Here is a 19,402-nt window from a genome sequence, read left to right on the forward strand (position 1 = left end):
ACCAATAAGGGGAACCACCAGGATGTACGTCCCGCAGGCCAGAAGCTTCCTCAGGCCCTCCAGATGATCAATGAAGCCGTTTGTGTCAGGAACAAGATAGAAGGGTCTGACCTCGATCTCCAGCTGACCGCCTGTTTGCAGAACAGCCTGGAGCACACAAAAAATATTCTGAATGTACGCTCATCAACAAAAACTTACTAATAAATGGACATGACCTTGATCATTTTTGTTGTCAAAAAGATGCTCATTGTGTTCATGTAAAAATTACTGTTTAATATTTTGCCTGTTGTGTCATTTTTTAATTAAAATAGCCATTTGCAAACAAAAGTATAAAAAAACTAAACAAAGTTTATTCATTTATATATATATATATATATATATATAAATAAATATAGGTCTGCACAATATTGGAAAAAGTCTGATATTGGGATATTTTTTATTTTTCTGTGATAAATATTCTGATATGAGTTTGATTAGCACTATTTGATGGTTTTCTGGGGAGCCTGACAGTATTCAGGGACAGAACGTGAATAAATGGCATGCAAATAAATGCTTTTCTTACTTTGCTTTGTCTTATTTCAAGTCCAAATATACTTTGATCAGGTAAAATATTTGGGTTTTTTTAACATCAGAGGAAATTAGTCAAAATTAGAGAGTTTTTCCTTAAATCAAGCAAAAGTATCTGCAAGTGGGGTAAGTAAAACAGTATTGTTTTCAATTTGAAATGTACATACTTGGACTAGAAATAAGACAAAAATTATACGTTAGAAATTTTTTTTTCACATAAATCTCACAAATTCCGTATAAATACAGTAATTTAATACAATTCTGTAGCTCCTGGTCAACTATAATGCAGACTCAACATTACATATCTTGCGACATGACTATTGAGCATGTGCACATTGCAATATCGATGCTGAAACGTACGGTGGCCGAGAGAGTTTAACGTGCTGCAATTTAAGAAAACACTTGCAATTACAAAAAAAAAAAAAAGCCAGCAAATTGATAAACGATCTTCATCTGCATTTTCTTATAAAATAAAAACATCTAAACACAATGGAAATATTTTAAGGGGATGGATGCTGCTGTTGCCACTGTGCTCAGTGCAGTTGTAGGTGATCTTTGAAAGGTGATTTTTTGTTTGTTTGTTTATTTTAATATGCTGATTCCAGTGTCTTTATTCAGTATTTATTAGTCTAAATAACCATAACCTAAATAGTCGGGTCTGCCACTTTTTAGGGTCTCCTTGAAACATTGCCATTGTGTTGTGTGAAAATGCAGCACGTTTTTTTAAAAACGTGTTTGCGTTGTGAGGATTTGCAGCACGTGAGTCAAACTGATGAACATCTTTTCTCAATTTGCTGACATTTTTTTGTAATTGCACATGCTTTCTTAAATTGCAGCACGTTAAGCTTTATCTGTCACCAGAGAAACAATATATTGTGCTGCCCTAATTAAAAAGCTGCAAAATCAAAATTATTTTCTCACTGTCAAAATTATTTTCTCACTGGCAAATGAGGGAAAAAAAAATATTTCATATATTATTATTATTGTTAAATTAAGCAGTCAAAGTCCAAATCATTACCTCTCCTGTGAAATTGTAACTCTTTTTAAAATATTTTCTAAGGGCTGTTTAATAAAGAATAGATTTCTCAACACATGATTAGACATCATAATTTCAATAATTTCTTTGCCATGATGACTACATAATATTTACGAGATTTTTTGCACAATACTAGTATACACCTTAAAGTGCAATTTAAAGGCCTAACTAATGTAATTAGTTTTACTATACAAGTCATTGGACAACAGTGATTTGTTCTGTAGACAATAATAAAAAAAAATAATTTAATAAAAAAATTAATTAAACTGCTTTTATTCCAGCTAAACTAATAGAAATGAAACTTTCTCCAGAAGACAAAAAAAAAAAAAAAAAAAAAAAAAAAAAAWTATATATATATATATATATATATATATATATATATATATATATATATATATATATCAAGAAAAAAGATGTCATTGCTCTGTTAAACATCAATTTATTAAATGGAAATTTGAAACAAAATCTTATTTCACTAGAATAATAACTAATTTGGATTTCAACTGTATGTTATCTGCCTAAAAGGAAATAAAATAATGTATCTGAAATGAGATTTAACAATTTCTATGGCCTTAAAAATGACAGAAATTCTTCTAAGGCTTAAATTACGCTGCAAGGAGGAGCCTGACCATCTGAAGAGATGTCCTTAGCTCATCATCCATACTGCTTCCTGTCTATCAGTGGAGTGTGATTTGGATCTAGCAGACGCAGATGGCATCCTGATGTACCTGTATCTTGTCCCTGCGCTTCTGCTGCTGTGCCAGCTTGTGTGCTAAAGCGTGGCGTCGTGCCCTCAGCTCTCTGATATCATCCTCACTTCCATCTCCCTCCATCTCTCCATCAATCTCTCCTTCTGACGCAGACAGAGATGACTCCTCCACGATCACATCATCCTCCTGAGAAAACAGCAACAGATCTAGCAGTGCTACAAACACTTAAGCTTACACTCAATGGGTTACCGGAAAACGAGCGTCATTGATTCGGGGAAAACTGATGAAAACTCTTTGATGTTGAATTCAGCTAATGATGGGTTTGCTGTACCTGCTCCTGCGCCTTGTTCTCTGTGTTTATGCTGGGTGTAAGAGGTGCTGCCATGGAAATGTATTTTCCTCCTTTGAAAGCCAGCAGAGGCTCTTCCTGCCCACACAGAGCTTCCAGGAAGTACTTGAGAACGGTCACTCGCTTACAGTCAGCGGCTATAGCCTGCGACACAAAAACAAGCATCCAGATGTGATACGATGACAGATGAGATATAATCACAGCTGCATCTGAGGTAATTAGATTCATTAATTTCCTTCCGTGTGATTTCTGAGTCATCAGAAAGAGAACAGCACCATGAGTATCTGCTCTCATTAAAACATAAAAGATGAACAAGACTTTTAAAGGCTCAATGATTTTTATAAATCAAACCTTAGAGGGAATTTTGAAATGAGATTAAACTTGAAACTTATTTGCAGTCTTTGTAAAGAAGAATTTAATCCTCTACAAGAGAAGTACTTCATATATTATGAATACAATATACTTATATATGGTGTTCCACAGCATTTTTCCTTTTAAAATGTCATGATTTCTCCAAGTGCTCTCCAAATGCTTCAGGCAAACATTCATGAGCTACTGTTTCATGTAATGTCGACGGATACATTATTAAATTGAATACAATGTTTTTACAGCGTAGACTAAAATACAGGAGGATCTATGTGGTTTACTATTCAAAAGAAAAATGTATTTGGATAATGCTTACACAATAACGTTAATTGAAATAATATGAGAGCATGTAATTGGCCAAGAACAACAACTAACCCTACATCTATGCATCATTTATACAAAAAAGTAATAATAATAATAACAGAAAATGACAGAAAACAAATGTTAGAACTGAGTGCCTTGTAGAGCTGCACTTATATATATAGTATATATAGTATATGTAACCCACTGATGTTACTACATCCAACCCGATCTGAGCTGGGATCGAACTGGCGATTCAAGAAGACTAAATACCATAGCCCTAGCGTCTTTCGCTAGAGCACCTTTTGAGGTCAGATGAGTGAGGTTTACCTGCAAAGCACTTCGCTGGTTGGCCTCCGTTACACTCACACCCCTAAACCTCACTCCCATCCTGGACGAGCCCCCGTGTAACCCACCAGTCCTACTGCACACAACCTGCTTCATCGCTGGAATCGAACCAACGATTCTTTGCATGGGAGTCAGTTGCTCTAACCTCTTTTGAGGTGACAGGAGTGAGACTTACCTGCATAGCACTTTGCTAGCTGGCCTCCATTACAAATATATATTTGTTAAATAGACTTTGCATGATTTTTCCTGATATTTGTGGTATTATTTGTTGTTTTAAATTCTCCTCTAGACCTGGAAAATGCCATGTTAAAATTTCATGACTTTTTTCATGACCATTCAAACCCTGTATATTTAATAAATTGTACCTATATAAGGTAAATATAAGCATTACTGGGTAAAAATTGTCATAAAATTAAAATAACAGCTTTAATGAATTATAATTATTATTATCCTTCTAGTTTTTCTAAAAAACATTATTCAGAACAGAAAAAGAAATTAAAATATAAGTTACATAAAAAAATAGTAGAATTTATAAACATCAGGCCTAAACAAATTAATTTGAAATGAAACCAAAACCAGCAGTGTGTAAGAAACAGTGTGCAAACATGCGCTTTGAGTGCTTGAAGGTCCAGTTTCTTTATAACGTAACTAGCACCTTTTTTGACTGAAAATTCAGAGAAAACATTTATTCCAGAAAATTTGAGAGATTAAATTTAAGGCGTAAAAACTCATAATAACTTCACTGACATTGATAACAATATATTTTTTTAAAGTCTTGTAATAAACCTTGGTATAAACCTCAATAGGGTATATGCCGAGCTAGTGCAGTTCCAATGCTGATACACTTCCGGTGACCTGTTATTGTGAACTTTTTACCATTTTATACGGTTCCTCATACAGCATCGATGTTGTAATGTCATTAAAATACATTCAGTTAAATAAACTTTAGCATTTATTTAGTTGCTCAAGCGTAAAACAAGACAAAAAGCTGTTTACTCGCACGCGCTCGTCAGAATCGGCAGGCTAACGCAGAAGCTCCATTGAATATACTGGGGTAAAATAAATGCTAATATTATAAAGACATGGCGAGGGAAATGTAATTTAATGCAGTGCTTTTTGTACAATCTGAGACCCACTTTAAATCAGATATCACTCGGCTAGTGGAGATCGCTGATTTTTAAAGAAAACAGACCTTGAACGCACCGGATTTTGCATTGGCATTCAATTCGCCGGAAGCGCTTAACCCAGGTTACTGGCAAATTGAAAGTCCTATTAGCATGCTTCGGCATATACCCCATAGCTCTCCAGAGATTTTTTTTCAATATTAAGGGTTAACAAAAAAATGTCACCTCTTAAGGATGTAATATAGTAGGGCTGACCTATATTGGAAAAATCTGTCATTGCAATGCTTTGTTTTTCTTCAATATATATTGCGATATGAATACAACTTCACCATATGACTTAAATAGCTCTGTTTGGTACGAATTCTGGTAGAGAAATTAAATAGACCATTTCAATGTGGTGATGCCATTGGCCCATGAGCATTTTCTGTTTACTGTCAAACTATTTCATAACTGTAAAAAAAAAAAAAAGAAAGGCAATCCAATCCTAACTTTACGCTAAAACAGCTATCATAACATTATTTATCAACATGTCAAGCTTTTTAAATTCCCGGAAGCTATGGAAATGAAAAAATGTACAACAGTAAATATGTTAGGACTTACTGTTATTGTTTACATCCCTGAAAATGGTAAAATTGCATTGCATAGTCTTCATTGAATAAATAATTCAAAACATTTTTTATAAAAGTTACTAATGCTGCAACTGCATAAAAACACTTATACAGTCACAGGCCTTAAAACACATGTTTGTGATAAACTTTTGCTCTATTATGGTAAAAATCTTCAATGATTGTGGCTCCAGATCTTCTATGATCCCAATAGTCAACATTGCAGATCCTGCGGTGTGACTATTGCGGATACACACATTGCAATACTGATGCTAAAATGATATTCTCGGTGATGGGAATAACAGAACTATAAATAAGCAGCATTACTAACGCATATACTTTTTCCACTAAGGAGAAATCAAATTAGTAACTATTTCCCCCGTTACAACACCATTACCGTTACCAACATTAAAATGAGTGCTACTATAATTGAGAACACTGAAGCAGTTTTCATACGAACAGTGTCTTAGATAAAGTACATTTCCACCGTTTGCCAATCAGAGGCAGAGTAGGGCGGGTGTTCACACACATGCACACACCAACAACCAGGAGTCAGAACGATGGCACATCCAAGCAGTTCAAAGGTAGTGTTTGCAAACTGGAAATAGAAGCATGACTTTTCCCTCATTGAGGTGAAAGGCAAGAATGTTTCTGTACTATGCAACTTATGCCCACGAGTTTAAAAAAAAAAAAAAAAAAAAAAAAAAGAGTCTCTCTGCATCAATGACAAGAAATCCTAATCTAATGAAGCACCTCATGTTGTCACATGCCGTCACAAAATGAATGGCTACACAGGTAATAACGTGAGCTCTGGTAACAAAGGAGAAGACGAAGCCACGATGTCAAAGCAAATACAACTTAATTTTTCTCCACCGTAAACACTTATTACTCAGTCAGAATTAAACTAAATAATATCTAGATATATAGTTGAGGACATGCTGCTGCTGTCTCTCTCATTGTCCCACAACAACATTAAAATATTGTAGATTAGTGTACAATGTTTTATATTTATTTTATAGTCATTTGACACTAGATTTTTTTTAAGTAACGCAATAGTTACTTTCCCCGGTTATTAGTAGGCCCACACGGAATATGCGCGTGCAGATTTTCTGCAGAATTCTGCAGATTTCCGCATATTTTTAGTCTATCATTAATTCTGTTTATTTACTTGAGTAAATGTGTGTAAATCTGTATTTATTCAGTTTTTTAATTAATTAAAGTAACTTTATTGAATAACATGAAAATGTTCATCAGATTTATGTACAATGCAGTGTGTACAGTCATATTTTCTGTCTTTTAGTAGAGATATTATACGAGACACTTGCTTTGTTTACTAAATAAAGTGAATCTAATTAGATTTGCATTTTAAACATTAAATAAAAGTTAAAAAGGTGTTACTTTTTAGTTCATATATTAAGGTTTTAGTTATGATACTTCCAAAATCATTCCACAGATATCCGCAGATTTACAAAATTCTCCGCAGAAATAGCAAAAAACGTCCGCAGATTCCGTCTGGCCCTGATTTTTTAACTACTTTTATAAATATGTAACTCAATTCCTATTGTGAGAAGTAACTAGAACCAATGACTCTTTTAAAGGAACGTGCTTAACACTGGAAATACGGTGCAGCCCTACAATATAGCATATGAAAACACATTACTGACCGCATCTGTTCCCTGGTCTGTATAGCAGGCGTCCTGTGGGGCAGCGAGCAGCGGAACAAACCCAGACAGCATTTTGTCTTCCTCCAGCTGCAGGACTCTGAGCTCCTCATCTCCTTCTCCATCTGCATCCGCTTTATACAGCAGGACCTCCCCATGATACACACGAGAGAAAGAGTTGCACAAATCCGCAAGACACTGCCACACGTCTGGACTCCCCCTAAACACAGACAGCTCTAGTTCATTACTCCAGCTCGCATTAAATCAACATGGTCCAACGAGCATGATGCAAGCAGGACTCACTGCATGCTGCATGGAGGAGGGTTCCACTTTTCCGGGTGTCCGAGCATCCAGTCGGACCAGACCTTCATGCTAGGCAGCAGCTCTCGGAGGTCGTGAGGGAAGACAGACACTCGCACCATCCCTTCCTCATCATCCATCTCATCAAATTCCCCCAGCTCTTCGGCAGGGATCGGCTCTGGGAGAGACAAAAAGGAGAAAACATGTTTAGTCAAAGTTTAACAAATAATGAGATAAGCAGCTCTTTCATAAAGGTCTAATGACATTTAAATAAATAAGGATATTTATAAGCTAATGTACTCCAAAACAGTGTAAAATTTAGAAGATGTATGCATCAAAAGCTTGGGGTTTGACACTTCTGCCTAAATATATCAATATTTTTTTTGATGTCACCTCATACTTCAGTTTCTCATCAAATCTTCTGGCCAATCAAATGCTTTCTAGTATCTGACATGTGCCGCCACCTTTAAGCCGCTCCTCATTTGCTTTTAATTTGATGTGCTTGAGGTCTAACATTCTCATAAACACTATGTTCTGGATTCTGAATGTACTTTTAAAAGGTAAGTGTGCTTTGGCACTAGTATGAGACACACTCTTTCCTCGTTTGTGTGTTTGCGTATTAAAAAAAAAAAAAAACCTGCTTAACTAACTAAACGACTTGTCATGGCATATACACCACCTGACAAAAGTCTTGTCACGTATCCAAGTTTTAAGAACAACAAATAAGAACTTGACTTCTAGTTGATCATTTGGTATCAGAAGTGGCTTATATGAAAGACAAAGGCCTCTAGATTACGCTTATTTTACCAAAATAAAATATGATCATGCCTTGATTTTTAATTATTTAATTAGGACAGTAAGGTCTGACTTCGCTTAGACAAATGCCTTGTCACTTAACAGAAATAATATACAGTATTGAATATAAAGCCATTGTGCAGTGGAAAAAAAAATTAATATTGTGTCTGACTACCCTGACATAAGAGGACTGCATCCATACATCTCTGCAATGACTCAAATCACTTATTAATAAAGTCATCTGGAATGGCAAAGAGAGCGTTCTTGCAGGACTAGAGGAACTAGAGTTCATCAAGATTCTTCAATGCCTCCTCCATCTTACCCTAGACATGCTCAATAATGTTCATGTTTGGTGACTGGGCTGGCCAATCCTGGAGCACCTTGACCTTCTTTGTTTTTAGGTATTTTGATGTGAAGGCTGAAGTATGAGAAGGAGTGCTATCCTGCTGAAGAATTTGCCCTCTCTTGTGGTTTGTAATGTAATGGGCAGCACAAATGTCCTGATACCTCAGGCTGTTAATGTTGGCATCCTGCATCTGCAGATCTCTCACACGCCCTCATACTGAATGTAACATCAACCCATGATTTTTTTTCTTCTTCACCAAACTTGAATGATTTCTATGAGAATATTGGGTCCAAGAAGTGACTTGTGATGATTGGGATGCAGTTCAACAGAAGACTCATCTGAAAAATCTACCTTCTGCCACTTTTCCAATTGATCAACCAGAAGTCAAGTTGTTATTTGTTGCTCTTACAGCTGGGATAGAGCACTGATAATTTGAAGTGTTTCTTTTATCTTGCTTTGTAAGTTGCTTTGTATAAAAGCTTCTGCTAAATTAATTAATGTAAATAACACGTCATTTATCAGTTTATGTTGATAATATTAAAAATATATATATATATATATATATGGATTTCTCGGAGGCCCTTCCCTCTTATATGGTCACACTCCACCTCGGTTTCAAGCTTCATGTCATTATTGTGCTACCCACTGTGCCAACGTGACACCAACATGTATTTAGCATTGCCCAAATGATTGCTCTGAAAAAATGCATCCTAAAGCCACATGTCAACACATACTTTAGCTGAAGTTAAGTGGACTCAAGCTACACTCACAGTTAAAGCAACTTTAACTTTAAGAAAAAAAAGTGTAAAAAAATGTGTAACAGATTTTTTTTTTAAACTATGTCTATCTGGCATGCACATTAAACTTTTGGTGTGTTTTGTGATATTAATGTATATACATTTTTTCATTTCAGCAAATGTGTAGTTTACTCACCAGTAGGTGTTTCCTTCAGGAGTTCAGTACAGCGCTGGACAAGGAGACCAAACATAGCTAAACCCAGAGATATGGCCTGCTCTTCTAATGCAGACCGAGTTTCACCCTGTCCTTTGGCTGATAAAAAAAAAATGGCAAATTGAAACACAGGAAAGATTGTCAATGAACTGGACAGGATCTATGGAACTGGTAAAGTTTTTACCTCTGATCTGTGCGTTATAGATGGTGAACATGTTAATGGTGATGATCTGCAGCATGCGTGTGCTCCCGAGGGGGGAGGGGCTATGCTGGAGGAGGGCGCGAAACTCCAGTAACACTCGATTGGCTACAGCAGGGAAACTCTCCATCCTGAAGACCAATCATGACACATCATGCAAATGAGAATATTGTCAATCAATGCTCAAACTCAAATAATCTAAATTAATTTCTGTGGTAATTACCAGCAAGTAAGAGTTGTCATAAATTCAAAACATTCAATAAATACATATTTGATCATTATTATTTTCTTTCCTCTATTGCGGATTTCCCCCCTTTTTCTTTTGATTCAGTACAGCCCTTTGGGTCCACATTGTGCTATATTTAAATGTGCTTTAAACAAAGTAAACAGAGTAAAATATACCAATTGTGTAATTTAATCATTTTATAAAACAAATTCCCAGAATAAGCACTTTAAAATTGTCCAAAACCCTGAATAAAACATCTTTAAATTGAGCCGTATCTGACAAAATGAAGACTTACCCGACTTTTGTGAAGAGCTTTCCATGAGCGTGCAGAAAACTCAAAATAAATCTCTTATTGAGCTGTGAAGAAAATGACAAAAAACATGAGAAAATGTAATTTCAGCTGAAATTGCCGTAATAACAGCAACTACTCCTCGTAGTAAAAAAAATAAATAAATTGTTTTCTATTCTGAAATCAATAGCTGTGCAGTTATAAAGCCTTAACTAAACGATTAAAAATCAGACGACACAGGAAGAGGACATTGATTAGCTGATAAACCCGTACACTCTTACTTAATGAATCAGTGTATTGCCTGAAGGGGGATCAAAACCTGATAACCTTTGCAAAACACAAAGGGTGGAGGGGTCAACTTTCTGAAAGTGTGAGTGTGCATTTATTGCTGACGTGGTGAAATATCCAAGGTTACCGAAATGACGGCTGCATCACGGCACAATGACGCCCTTTTCTGCCACTGATGGGTGACTCATAGTCAGCCTCATCCTGTGCAACTCATAAACAACTCGATGTGACCTCTTTGGCTCTCCTAATGCACGCGGGGGTTTGCACTCGTGAGGCTGTGTGTCTATCTCTGTTTATGCCCACTTTCTGAAACGTTTTTTTGTGGCTCAGAGGAGTATTTCTGGCCTTAAGTGCAACAGGCTGTCAGCTTGGTCCTTTTTTTAACAGCGATATAAAAAAACCAAAATTTTATCAGTTTTTCAGCAGTTATTTTTTGTATAAGGGGTGAACAATATTGACTAAAAGACATCACAATATTACTCTTCTTTTTCAATAACAAAAAGGTAACTCTTGTTGGGGATGTTTTCATCCACTCGGGGGTGATTTTGAGTCTTAATTTGGCCACAACTTTCTGTGTTTCAAAAAATGAAATGATTTTTGGTGACAAATTTTATTTTGACCCATATGTTGGGAAAATGCTTTGAAAGATTTTAAAAACTCAATAGACTCTGGGCGAATTTACTACCCTTTTGTTATGTTCATGGCTGCTTTTGCCCCACTGCCCTATTTAACGCTATTAAAACGGCATTTTTTTTTTTTTTAAAGCAATGACACCATGTAATCATGCATCCTTTGTTTGGTGGTGGTTTTTCCTATTGTGAAGAGGTAAAGTTGGTAATTTTTACTGTTGATCAACAGTTGCAGTGCAAATAAAGCAAAGTTTACATGGAGCACAATGTGTGTGTGTGTATGTGTGTTATGTCTGAGAAACTCAAAATAAGCAGCTCAGCTCTCAGAACATAGTGTATTTATGCATACATTATCTATTATCTACTGTTTTACTTTATAGAACTGCATATTAAAGCAAGAAACTTTTTGCACAAGGTCTATCTAAAGGGTTAATTGTGCCAACTGTTGATCAACAGTAAAAAATGTTTACCTCCTTCTAACAGGGAAAACCACCAACAATCAAAAATGCATGATTATGTATAATAAATAAATGCTTGACTTTACAATCAAAATATGTTGTTATAATGGAAGTCAACGGAGCAAAAACAGCCATGAACATAACCAAGACGGAGTAAATTTGAACAATACACAAGGGTTAAAAAATATTTAGTTAATAGTGTTTTTCCACTGGTGTCTTTGCTGGTTTAGGAAATTTATTGATAAGTAAAAATGACACATGCATAAAAGGGAACTTATTAATTCAAATTATTTTTTTAAATCCACTGAATCACTTAGAAATAAACCAAGTGGCTGTCTTTGTGAATGCATCACTATATTATTCAATAACTGATCCATTCAATAGTGATTTGTTCATGACAAGTTCTACAAATGTTCAGTTCTAGGGTTGTTTGGAACTATTAACTTCTACAAAAAAAATGATTGTACCTAATTGTATAGAATGTACCTCATTTAATATTAACTTACAATATTATGCTCCAAATATATGTCAAAATACAAAACAAATAGATATTTTTTGCTTTCATAAAGGCATGGGACAATGACCAGTTTCAAGGTTTACTGTGGATTGGAAAAAACTAAATTTTCGGCTGTACGTCCAAACAAAAGAAAGATATCCAGAGATGCCTGAAGAAATCAGTGTTTTTGACAGTAGAAGTCAATGATTTATTTGAATTATTTGGCCTGACATGTTTACTGTTCCAAAATATTTAAAATGTTTAAAATAAAATATATTGTGTTCAATGGGACAAAAGACATTTAAAAAGAACTTATTTTAGAGCGGTAATTAATAACATGTAATAATAATAACATGTTGTTTTTATCCAAGGTTATCAAATTGTCAGAATCTTATACTTGCCCATGCCTACTTTTATAACTATATTATTATTTTGTTACATCAAACTGAAAATTTTTCAAGATGTTTGTTTGTTTGCAAAGTGATATACAGTTGTTCAACATACCCCCCGAAGAATTTGTTAAATGTGAACAATGTGAACAAAATTAGAGAGATCATACAGAATGCAAGTTATTTTTTATTAAGTACTGTCCCAAGTAAGATAATTTACATTAAATATGTTTACATAGTTCACTACACAAAAAAAACTAGCTGAAATTATTAAAATAATTAATAATTATGAATTATATATAGGTTAATTACATAAAGTTTTTTTTCTGAAGAACGGCAGTCAGATAAACTGTTGAGAACAAACAAGATACTGAAACAACCATCACAAAGCAAAAAAAGGCACTTCAGCAAACCACACACAGTACTGAAAAACAAGGGTGTGTAAACTTTTTGCTAAGGGTTATTTTAATAATTTCAGCTAGATAGTTGTGTAGTGAACAATATGTAAACATATTTCATGTAAAATATCTTACTAGGACAATACCAAATAAAAAATAACTTGCATTTTGTATGATCTCTCTTATTTTGTTTAAAATTTATCACATTTAAACAAATCCTTCAAGAGCTATGTAAACTTTTGAGCACAACTGTACTTAATAATGTTAGCTCCCTCATCCTTAAAACAACTTAAAACATTAACTTGTATCAAAAACATCTACGACTATGATAATATTTTACCACCTTTAGCAAGTTGCTTTTTATTTTTTGTAATTTCTGTGCAACAGTGAAAGTAAAAGAGTCTTTGGATAAAATACTTTAAATAGTGTAAAATCACCCAACTGTGATTTAAATGTGTCTAAACAACAATGTAAAAACTTAAAAAATAAAATAAAAATAAAAACACTCACATCACTTGCACTCAAAGCCCCCAACTCTCCGTCCTGCTCAGAGTCTTTTCCCGACTCACTGCCCGTTGGACGAGACGTGCCTGAAACCTCGCTTGGACGGATCCAGATCTCAACGCGGGCTGCATCTTCACCTCGGCGCCCACCAGTGTGGCCTTTAGGACCATGAGCACTTCCATCTGAATCCTGCTTTAGCCTACGCTCTACTTGGTCAGCCTGAGTCAGGTAAAATATACACCAATATAACACTCAGACACAGGAAGCTAGATTAATCTGCTTGAGCAACAGTGTTAACATGTGTACCTTGCGTTTGGCTTCCTCAAACAGACTCATCAGACTCTCCTTGGCTGTAAGGATCGGATTACTGGCAGCAAGACTGCGCATGTAATAGTATACAGCATCCAGCTTTCGCTTCTAAATGAGAGAAGTACTTGTTTACTTTTGTTTTTTTTAGCCATCATTTCTAATAACAAAACAAGCAAGAACTGAAAGAAAACATGTTTAGAGTAGACAAGATTTTTTTATTGTTGCCAGTGTGAGAAAGGATAGTTCACCCAAAAATTCAACTCCAAATGTTTATAAGTTCCTATTTTCTGCTGAACAGGATATTTTTTTAAACATATTGTTAGCCACTGATATCCACAGTAAGATTTTTTTAAGTCAATGGCTACTGGTTGCCTATACTCTTTTAAAATATCTCATTTTGTGATCAACAGATGAAAGAAGCTTGTTTGAAACAAGCGGAGGGTGGCTAAAGAATTTGGGTTGAATTATTCCTTTGACAGGCAAACTATTCATTTAAATATGTGCAAAAAACACAACATTTTACATTATAATACTGTTTTAAACTTGGAAAAAAAAAGGTGTTCAGGTCTCACCGTGTACACTGCTAACAGGGCCAGCTGGTTGTAGGGCCGTCCATTTTTTGGAGCAATCTGTTGAGCTTTTAGATACCAACTACACATGAGAAAAAACAAATACATGGTTAACATGATAAAATGAACACATTAAAGTTGCAGCATGTAAGTTTCACCTCTGATTTAACTACTGGTAGAAATTGCACTCCAGTTTCAAAACACGCAAATACAGGTTGCCAGATTGATGACACCAACAGGAGTGTACCTGACTATCGAGGCTAAAGGCTGATTTAAGTGGAGTTTTCCATATTTAAGTGAACATTTTCCATATTAAAAGGAGTTTTTGTCCTGACAAACACCTGAAATTTATTAGAAACGACTTTATTTCTTAATGAGAATGTACCTGCGTGCCTTCCCGTAGTTAGCGGATTCACTAGCCTGTTCTCGATACCGTGCGATATCCCCTTGGCAGATCATGCAGCGCTGAGCACTGATCAGAGCATACTTCACCTGCAACAAGGCAGAGGATTCACAGTCACATTTGTTTTCTTTAGGATGGTTATTGCAGCTCATATTCATCACATTATATTGTTAGAAAGTGTGTACCGTCTTGCGCAGAGGTCTTGCTCGTATAGCCATGCAGTCCATATAGTCCTGCAGCTTGAACTGAAACACAGACTGCAACTTCTGCAGCAGCGAATCAAAGAATACTGCCCCCTAAAGCAAAATAATATTATTGCACCTTAACTTGTGACTGCATCAATCATAAATAATGTTAGAAAAAAAAATAACAAAGCTTTTAACAACTTTTATAAAGACCAACTAACATCTTATTAATCTTATATGTAAAAACAAATGAGTTTTTGTAAGTTGATTCATTAGTTTCATTGTGTATGGATTTGAGTAAAATATTAAAGGGGGATATTTCACCCAAAACAGGGTTTCTGCAGGTTTCACTGAGTAAAATTTAAGACTTTAAGACATTTTTAAAACAATTAAGAATTACATTTTAAACGTATACAGGGCTAAAAGCTACAGATTTTTTTCGACTATCGAAGTTAGAAAAGAGTTTTACTTTCCCTATCAAAAAAGTTATTAAAATTAAAAACATTTAATAATTTAGTTTGAGTTTTTTTGTATTCATTTTTAAATATATCCATTTACAAATCCTATAACTCTTACCAAGAACAGAACAAAACATAACTGTAAATTACTTCAGTCCACAATATTAATAATTTAATAATAAAAAATATAGGTCAGGTCAGTATCCTCAGCAGTAACATTTAAGAAAATGTTACTAAAAGTAATTACATTTTTTTTTTAGATTGAATGGGTGTTAATGGCCAGATTGGGTAGCTATACATGAACATAAGAAAATTAAGACCTGTTAAAAAAGATTTAGGACCTACAACACAACTTTCAGTAGATTTAAGACTTTTTAACACCCCGCGGGCACCCCACAATTCCATAGTAGGGAAACAAATCCTAGAGAAGTCAATGGTTACAGGTGTTTTAGCATTTTTCAAAATATCTTCTTTTCGGTTTAACAGAGAAAAGAAACTTTGGAACAAGTAAAGGGTGAGTTTGTTTGTTGGTTCATTTATTGCAACAACAGCAACTTATGGCTATTCTATGGCAAGATCAACATACATAAAAACCTTACATGATAAGAACTTCATATTTCAATAAGAGATGATACACAAACAAATATATAATAGAAATACGTAAAAATCACAAAATAAATGTATATTAAAAGTTATATATGATTTTGCAGTTTAATTTTTAACCAAATAACTTAAAATTCTTCCTGGCAATACCTTTTTTAAAACATCAAAGTATTTTTATTACATAAATCAAAATGTTTAATGGTAGTAAAGGGTGAGTAAATGATGACAGTTTTCATTTTAGGGTGAACTATACCTTAATATTTGTATACCTATAACATTTAATGCTATTTCCAAATACAAATACTAATTTTTTATGTTTTTTTGTAAGAAATGTCATGAGTACTGCACAGAAAAAATAAAATAAAATTACATTTAACTTAAATACAGAACCATAAATTCAAGTGGTCTAAATGTATATACATAGCTTTATGCAAGCTATCATTCAAATCTTTGAGGTCAGTAAATAAACTGCATTTATTTGATCAAATACAACAAAAATAATACTATTGTGGAATGTTCTTGCAATTTAATTTTAATATATAATATATATCATATATTAATTATATTAATACATATCATATATTTGAAAATAAAAAAATATCTACCTCTTCCAGAATGGTCATTAGCATGGTTTTAATCTGTGGGGCTGTGTCTGAGTTTTGATCCTTCAGCAGCTGCCTGAACCTCTCTATCACCTGGTAAAACACATTCTTCCATAGAGTCTGATCCACGTTCTGAGAGTCAGAGAACTCAATGTCTGTCAAAATCACCCGCTCGTATATTGTCAGGAGCTCAGCCCTGGAAGGACACCAAAAGAGAAAGAAACAAATCAGAGGAAAACCTCATGAGGCTGGCCAATATTATAAGTAGCAACAGTAATATGACAAATTTCAGTTTTGAATGCAAACCTGAGCTGGGCCATCCTCTCCAGGCCCTCCTGGCTCAGACGTTCACGCGACAGCAAGTTACTGAGCTGGAGTTCCTGACTGTCAGCCAGCCGAAGAAACTTCCCCAGCTCTCCTCTGGTCTGCACCTCCGCCTCCTCTGGAGTCAAAGCAGATACCGTCGGAGAAGGGTAACCTGGCCCACCCTGTCCGTAGGGTCCATAAAAAGATGTCATAGCAGAGGCGGGATACATCCCATTAGAGCCTGGTATTTGGTAGGGAATCTGATACGGGTATGGATATCTTGGCGGGGTGTTTGGGGAATTGGCTGACACAGGATAGCAGTAGGGATTGTCCGAATTCTGGAACTTGTAGTACGCCATAGCTGCAGCCTGCTGATTTTGAAAGAACTCCCCCTGGCGGACTGGCGGACTTCCTACGGTTTCGTCATCAGTGTCAAGAAAGTGTAGCGGCCCACATCCACCCTGCTGTAAATACAAAGCCTGGTGTTGAGATGCATGCTGGGATTGTTGGCTTGACACCAGTGCTGGTTTCTTATCTGGGTTATTTGGGTCCCACAGACGTCTGGTCCCTCCTCCACGGCCGCCTCTTCCTCTGCCCAGGCCCATTCCTCCTCTCATTCCTCCAAGTGGAGGTGCAGGATCAGGGGTCTGTGTTAGGTCGGTGTGGGCAGGAAGCACCAGGATGCCTCTACCACGACCTCTAGTGCTTTTACGGCTTGCTTGCTCCTCACGCTTGTCTAAAGACACTCTTAAGATCCCTCCTTCCTTCCGAGTGCTGCTCTTGGCTTCTTCAGCAGCTCTGCTTCTTCTGCCTTCTCGCTCCCACACCTCGTTTTCCTCGAGCGAATCTGTGGAAGACAAGGTACGGGCCGTGCGTCTCCTGGAGCGGGTTTGACCTCCTCGGACGAACTCCCTCTGTCCCGTGGCTCTCTCTAAAGTGCGTGCAGAAAACTGCTGACCTTCTGCTTTCAATCTCTCGGCTTCAGCAAGACCATCCATACTGGTCCCGCTACTGGCCGAACTGGTGCTGTAGGTGCGGTTTCGAGGCCGCCGGATGTCTGATTGAGAGTATCGCTTTGAAGCAGCGTTAACTCGCTTTGAATCAGTTCGCTCAGATGGTTTTCCTTTCTCTTTTGGCCGGTTCCCTTGTTGTTTTTCGTGGTTCAAATTCTGGTCACGACTTGCCTCTTTGGCTCCGAAATTTCTCTGCTTTCTTCCTTCAAGATGAGGGGCTTCTGAGGCTTTTCCCCCTGCCTCCCCTTCCTCTTTCTTGTCAAAAACCTGATTGTTACCTTTCTCTTTTCCAGGTCTGGATTTCCCATTACCTCTCTCCTTTTTTTTGTCTTCTCCCATTCCTCGATTTGCTCCTCCTGTCTGGATTTTTCGGCCTTCTTCAGAATGTTTAATCTGGTTTGTATCATCCTGCCTATCTCTGTCTTTACTTTCCACAGTCTCTAAATGAAGATTGCTGACTTTATTGCTGATATTCTCAACAGCGTTCTCAGTTTTGTTTGCAGAGGGAGTTTCTACACTTGCTTGCTTTTTCCGGTCATTTTTACCTCGCCTGTTTTTACGCTTTTCCTCTTTCTCACACTTTAATGGTGTTTCAATAGATTTCCCATCCACTTCTTCCTCTCTACTTCGATCCCTGTCTAATTCTTTGCTTGCCCCGACCTCTTTGTTTCCCTGAGATCTTCTCCCGCCTGGTTGATATATCTGACGATCAGGTTTGCGCATTTTTCGTGACTGCTTCGGGGATTTGGGCGTACCAGCTCTTTCAATGATTTTAACAGCATTTTCATCCACTAGTTTGTGTTTATCACCACCTATATGTCCATCAGTTTTATGATTGGTTTCTGGTTTACTGTGGTCATTTAGATAGTCTTCATTGCCTGTGCCAGGCATGTAAGAGCATCCAGGACTAGTAGGAGACTCGTCTGACATTTTGGGGTCATTACCAAAACCATCGGGTTGAATCAAAGTATCTGAACCGGCTCCTTCTACACTGTCCATACGCCTGTTTGGATGGCCAACCCCAGGCTTGTACAACTGCAAATCTGGGCGTTTACTGTCTCGCTGACGTTGCTTCTTACCCTCCTCTCGCAAGTCTGAGGAAAAAAGGCAGAAAATGTTTCTTTATAAAACTTATTGGCTGAAGAGTACATTAGGGCTGTGTTTTGACTCCAATCATTATCATTTTGACCAATTCATTAGACTGTTTAATCAATTACTTCTAAATCAGGGGTGACCAAACTCGTCCTGGAGGGCTGGTTTACTATAAAGTTTAATTACAACCCCGATCAAACATACTTGGGCTAGCTAATCAAACTCTTACTGAGATTTCAAGCATCCATGCAGATTAGTTGAGACAAAATCTGCAGGACACCGGCTCTTCAGGACTGAGTTTGGACACGCCTCTGCTAAATCAATCCAGTGTTTAGACTACACAATATCACAATACCTGATTTTGAATTGATCTTTAAAAATAGGTTAAATGGGCCTAAAAAATTGGCTAAAATAGGTCAAAAGATAAAAAAATATAAAGTACTACTCACAATATTTACATTTACATTTACATTTAGTCATTTAGCAGACGCTTTTATCCAAAGCGACTTACAAATGAGGACAAGGAAG

General features: G+C 36.2%; 1 protein-coding gene across 2 annotated transcripts in view; it reads right to left on the reverse strand.

The window, feature by feature from the left end:
• The window catches only part of smg6 (SMG6 nonsense mediated mRNA decay factor), a 32,531-nt gene that overhangs the window by 11,640 nt on the left and 1,489 nt on the right, over nt 1–19,402 (reverse strand). For both annotated transcript variants that reach the window (XR_012385772.1, NM_001423852.1), the window contains 15 exon segments: nt 16,770–18,876; nt 16,467–16,659; nt 14,801–14,911; nt 14,598–14,704; nt 14,216–14,294; nt 13,641–13,751; nt 13,341–13,553; nt 10,179–10,240; nt 9,643–9,788; nt 9,441–9,557; nt 7,370–7,544; nt 7,070–7,286; nt 2,645–2,806; nt 2,332–2,499; nt 3–147 (listed from right to left, as the gene is read on the reverse strand). Coding sequence is in view for 1 of the 2 variants with exons in the window: in NM_001423852.1 (NP_001410781.1) it covers nt 3–147; nt 2,332–2,499; nt 2,645–2,806; nt 7,070–7,286; nt 7,370–7,544; nt 9,441–9,557; nt 9,643–9,788; nt 10,179–10,240; nt 13,341–13,553; nt 13,641–13,751; nt 14,216–14,294; nt 14,598–14,704; nt 14,801–14,911; nt 16,467–16,659; nt 16,770–18,876 (4,113 nt within the window). In the remaining variant the exon portion in view is untranslated.

The sequence above is a fragment of the Danio rerio genome, chromosome 10, assembly GCF_049306965.1.
Source record: "Danio rerio strain Tuebingen ecotype United States chromosome 10, GRCz12tu, whole genome shotgun sequence".
In the NCBI taxonomy this organism is placed as follows: domain Eukaryota; kingdom Metazoa; phylum Chordata; class Actinopteri; order Cypriniformes; family Danionidae; genus Danio; species Danio rerio.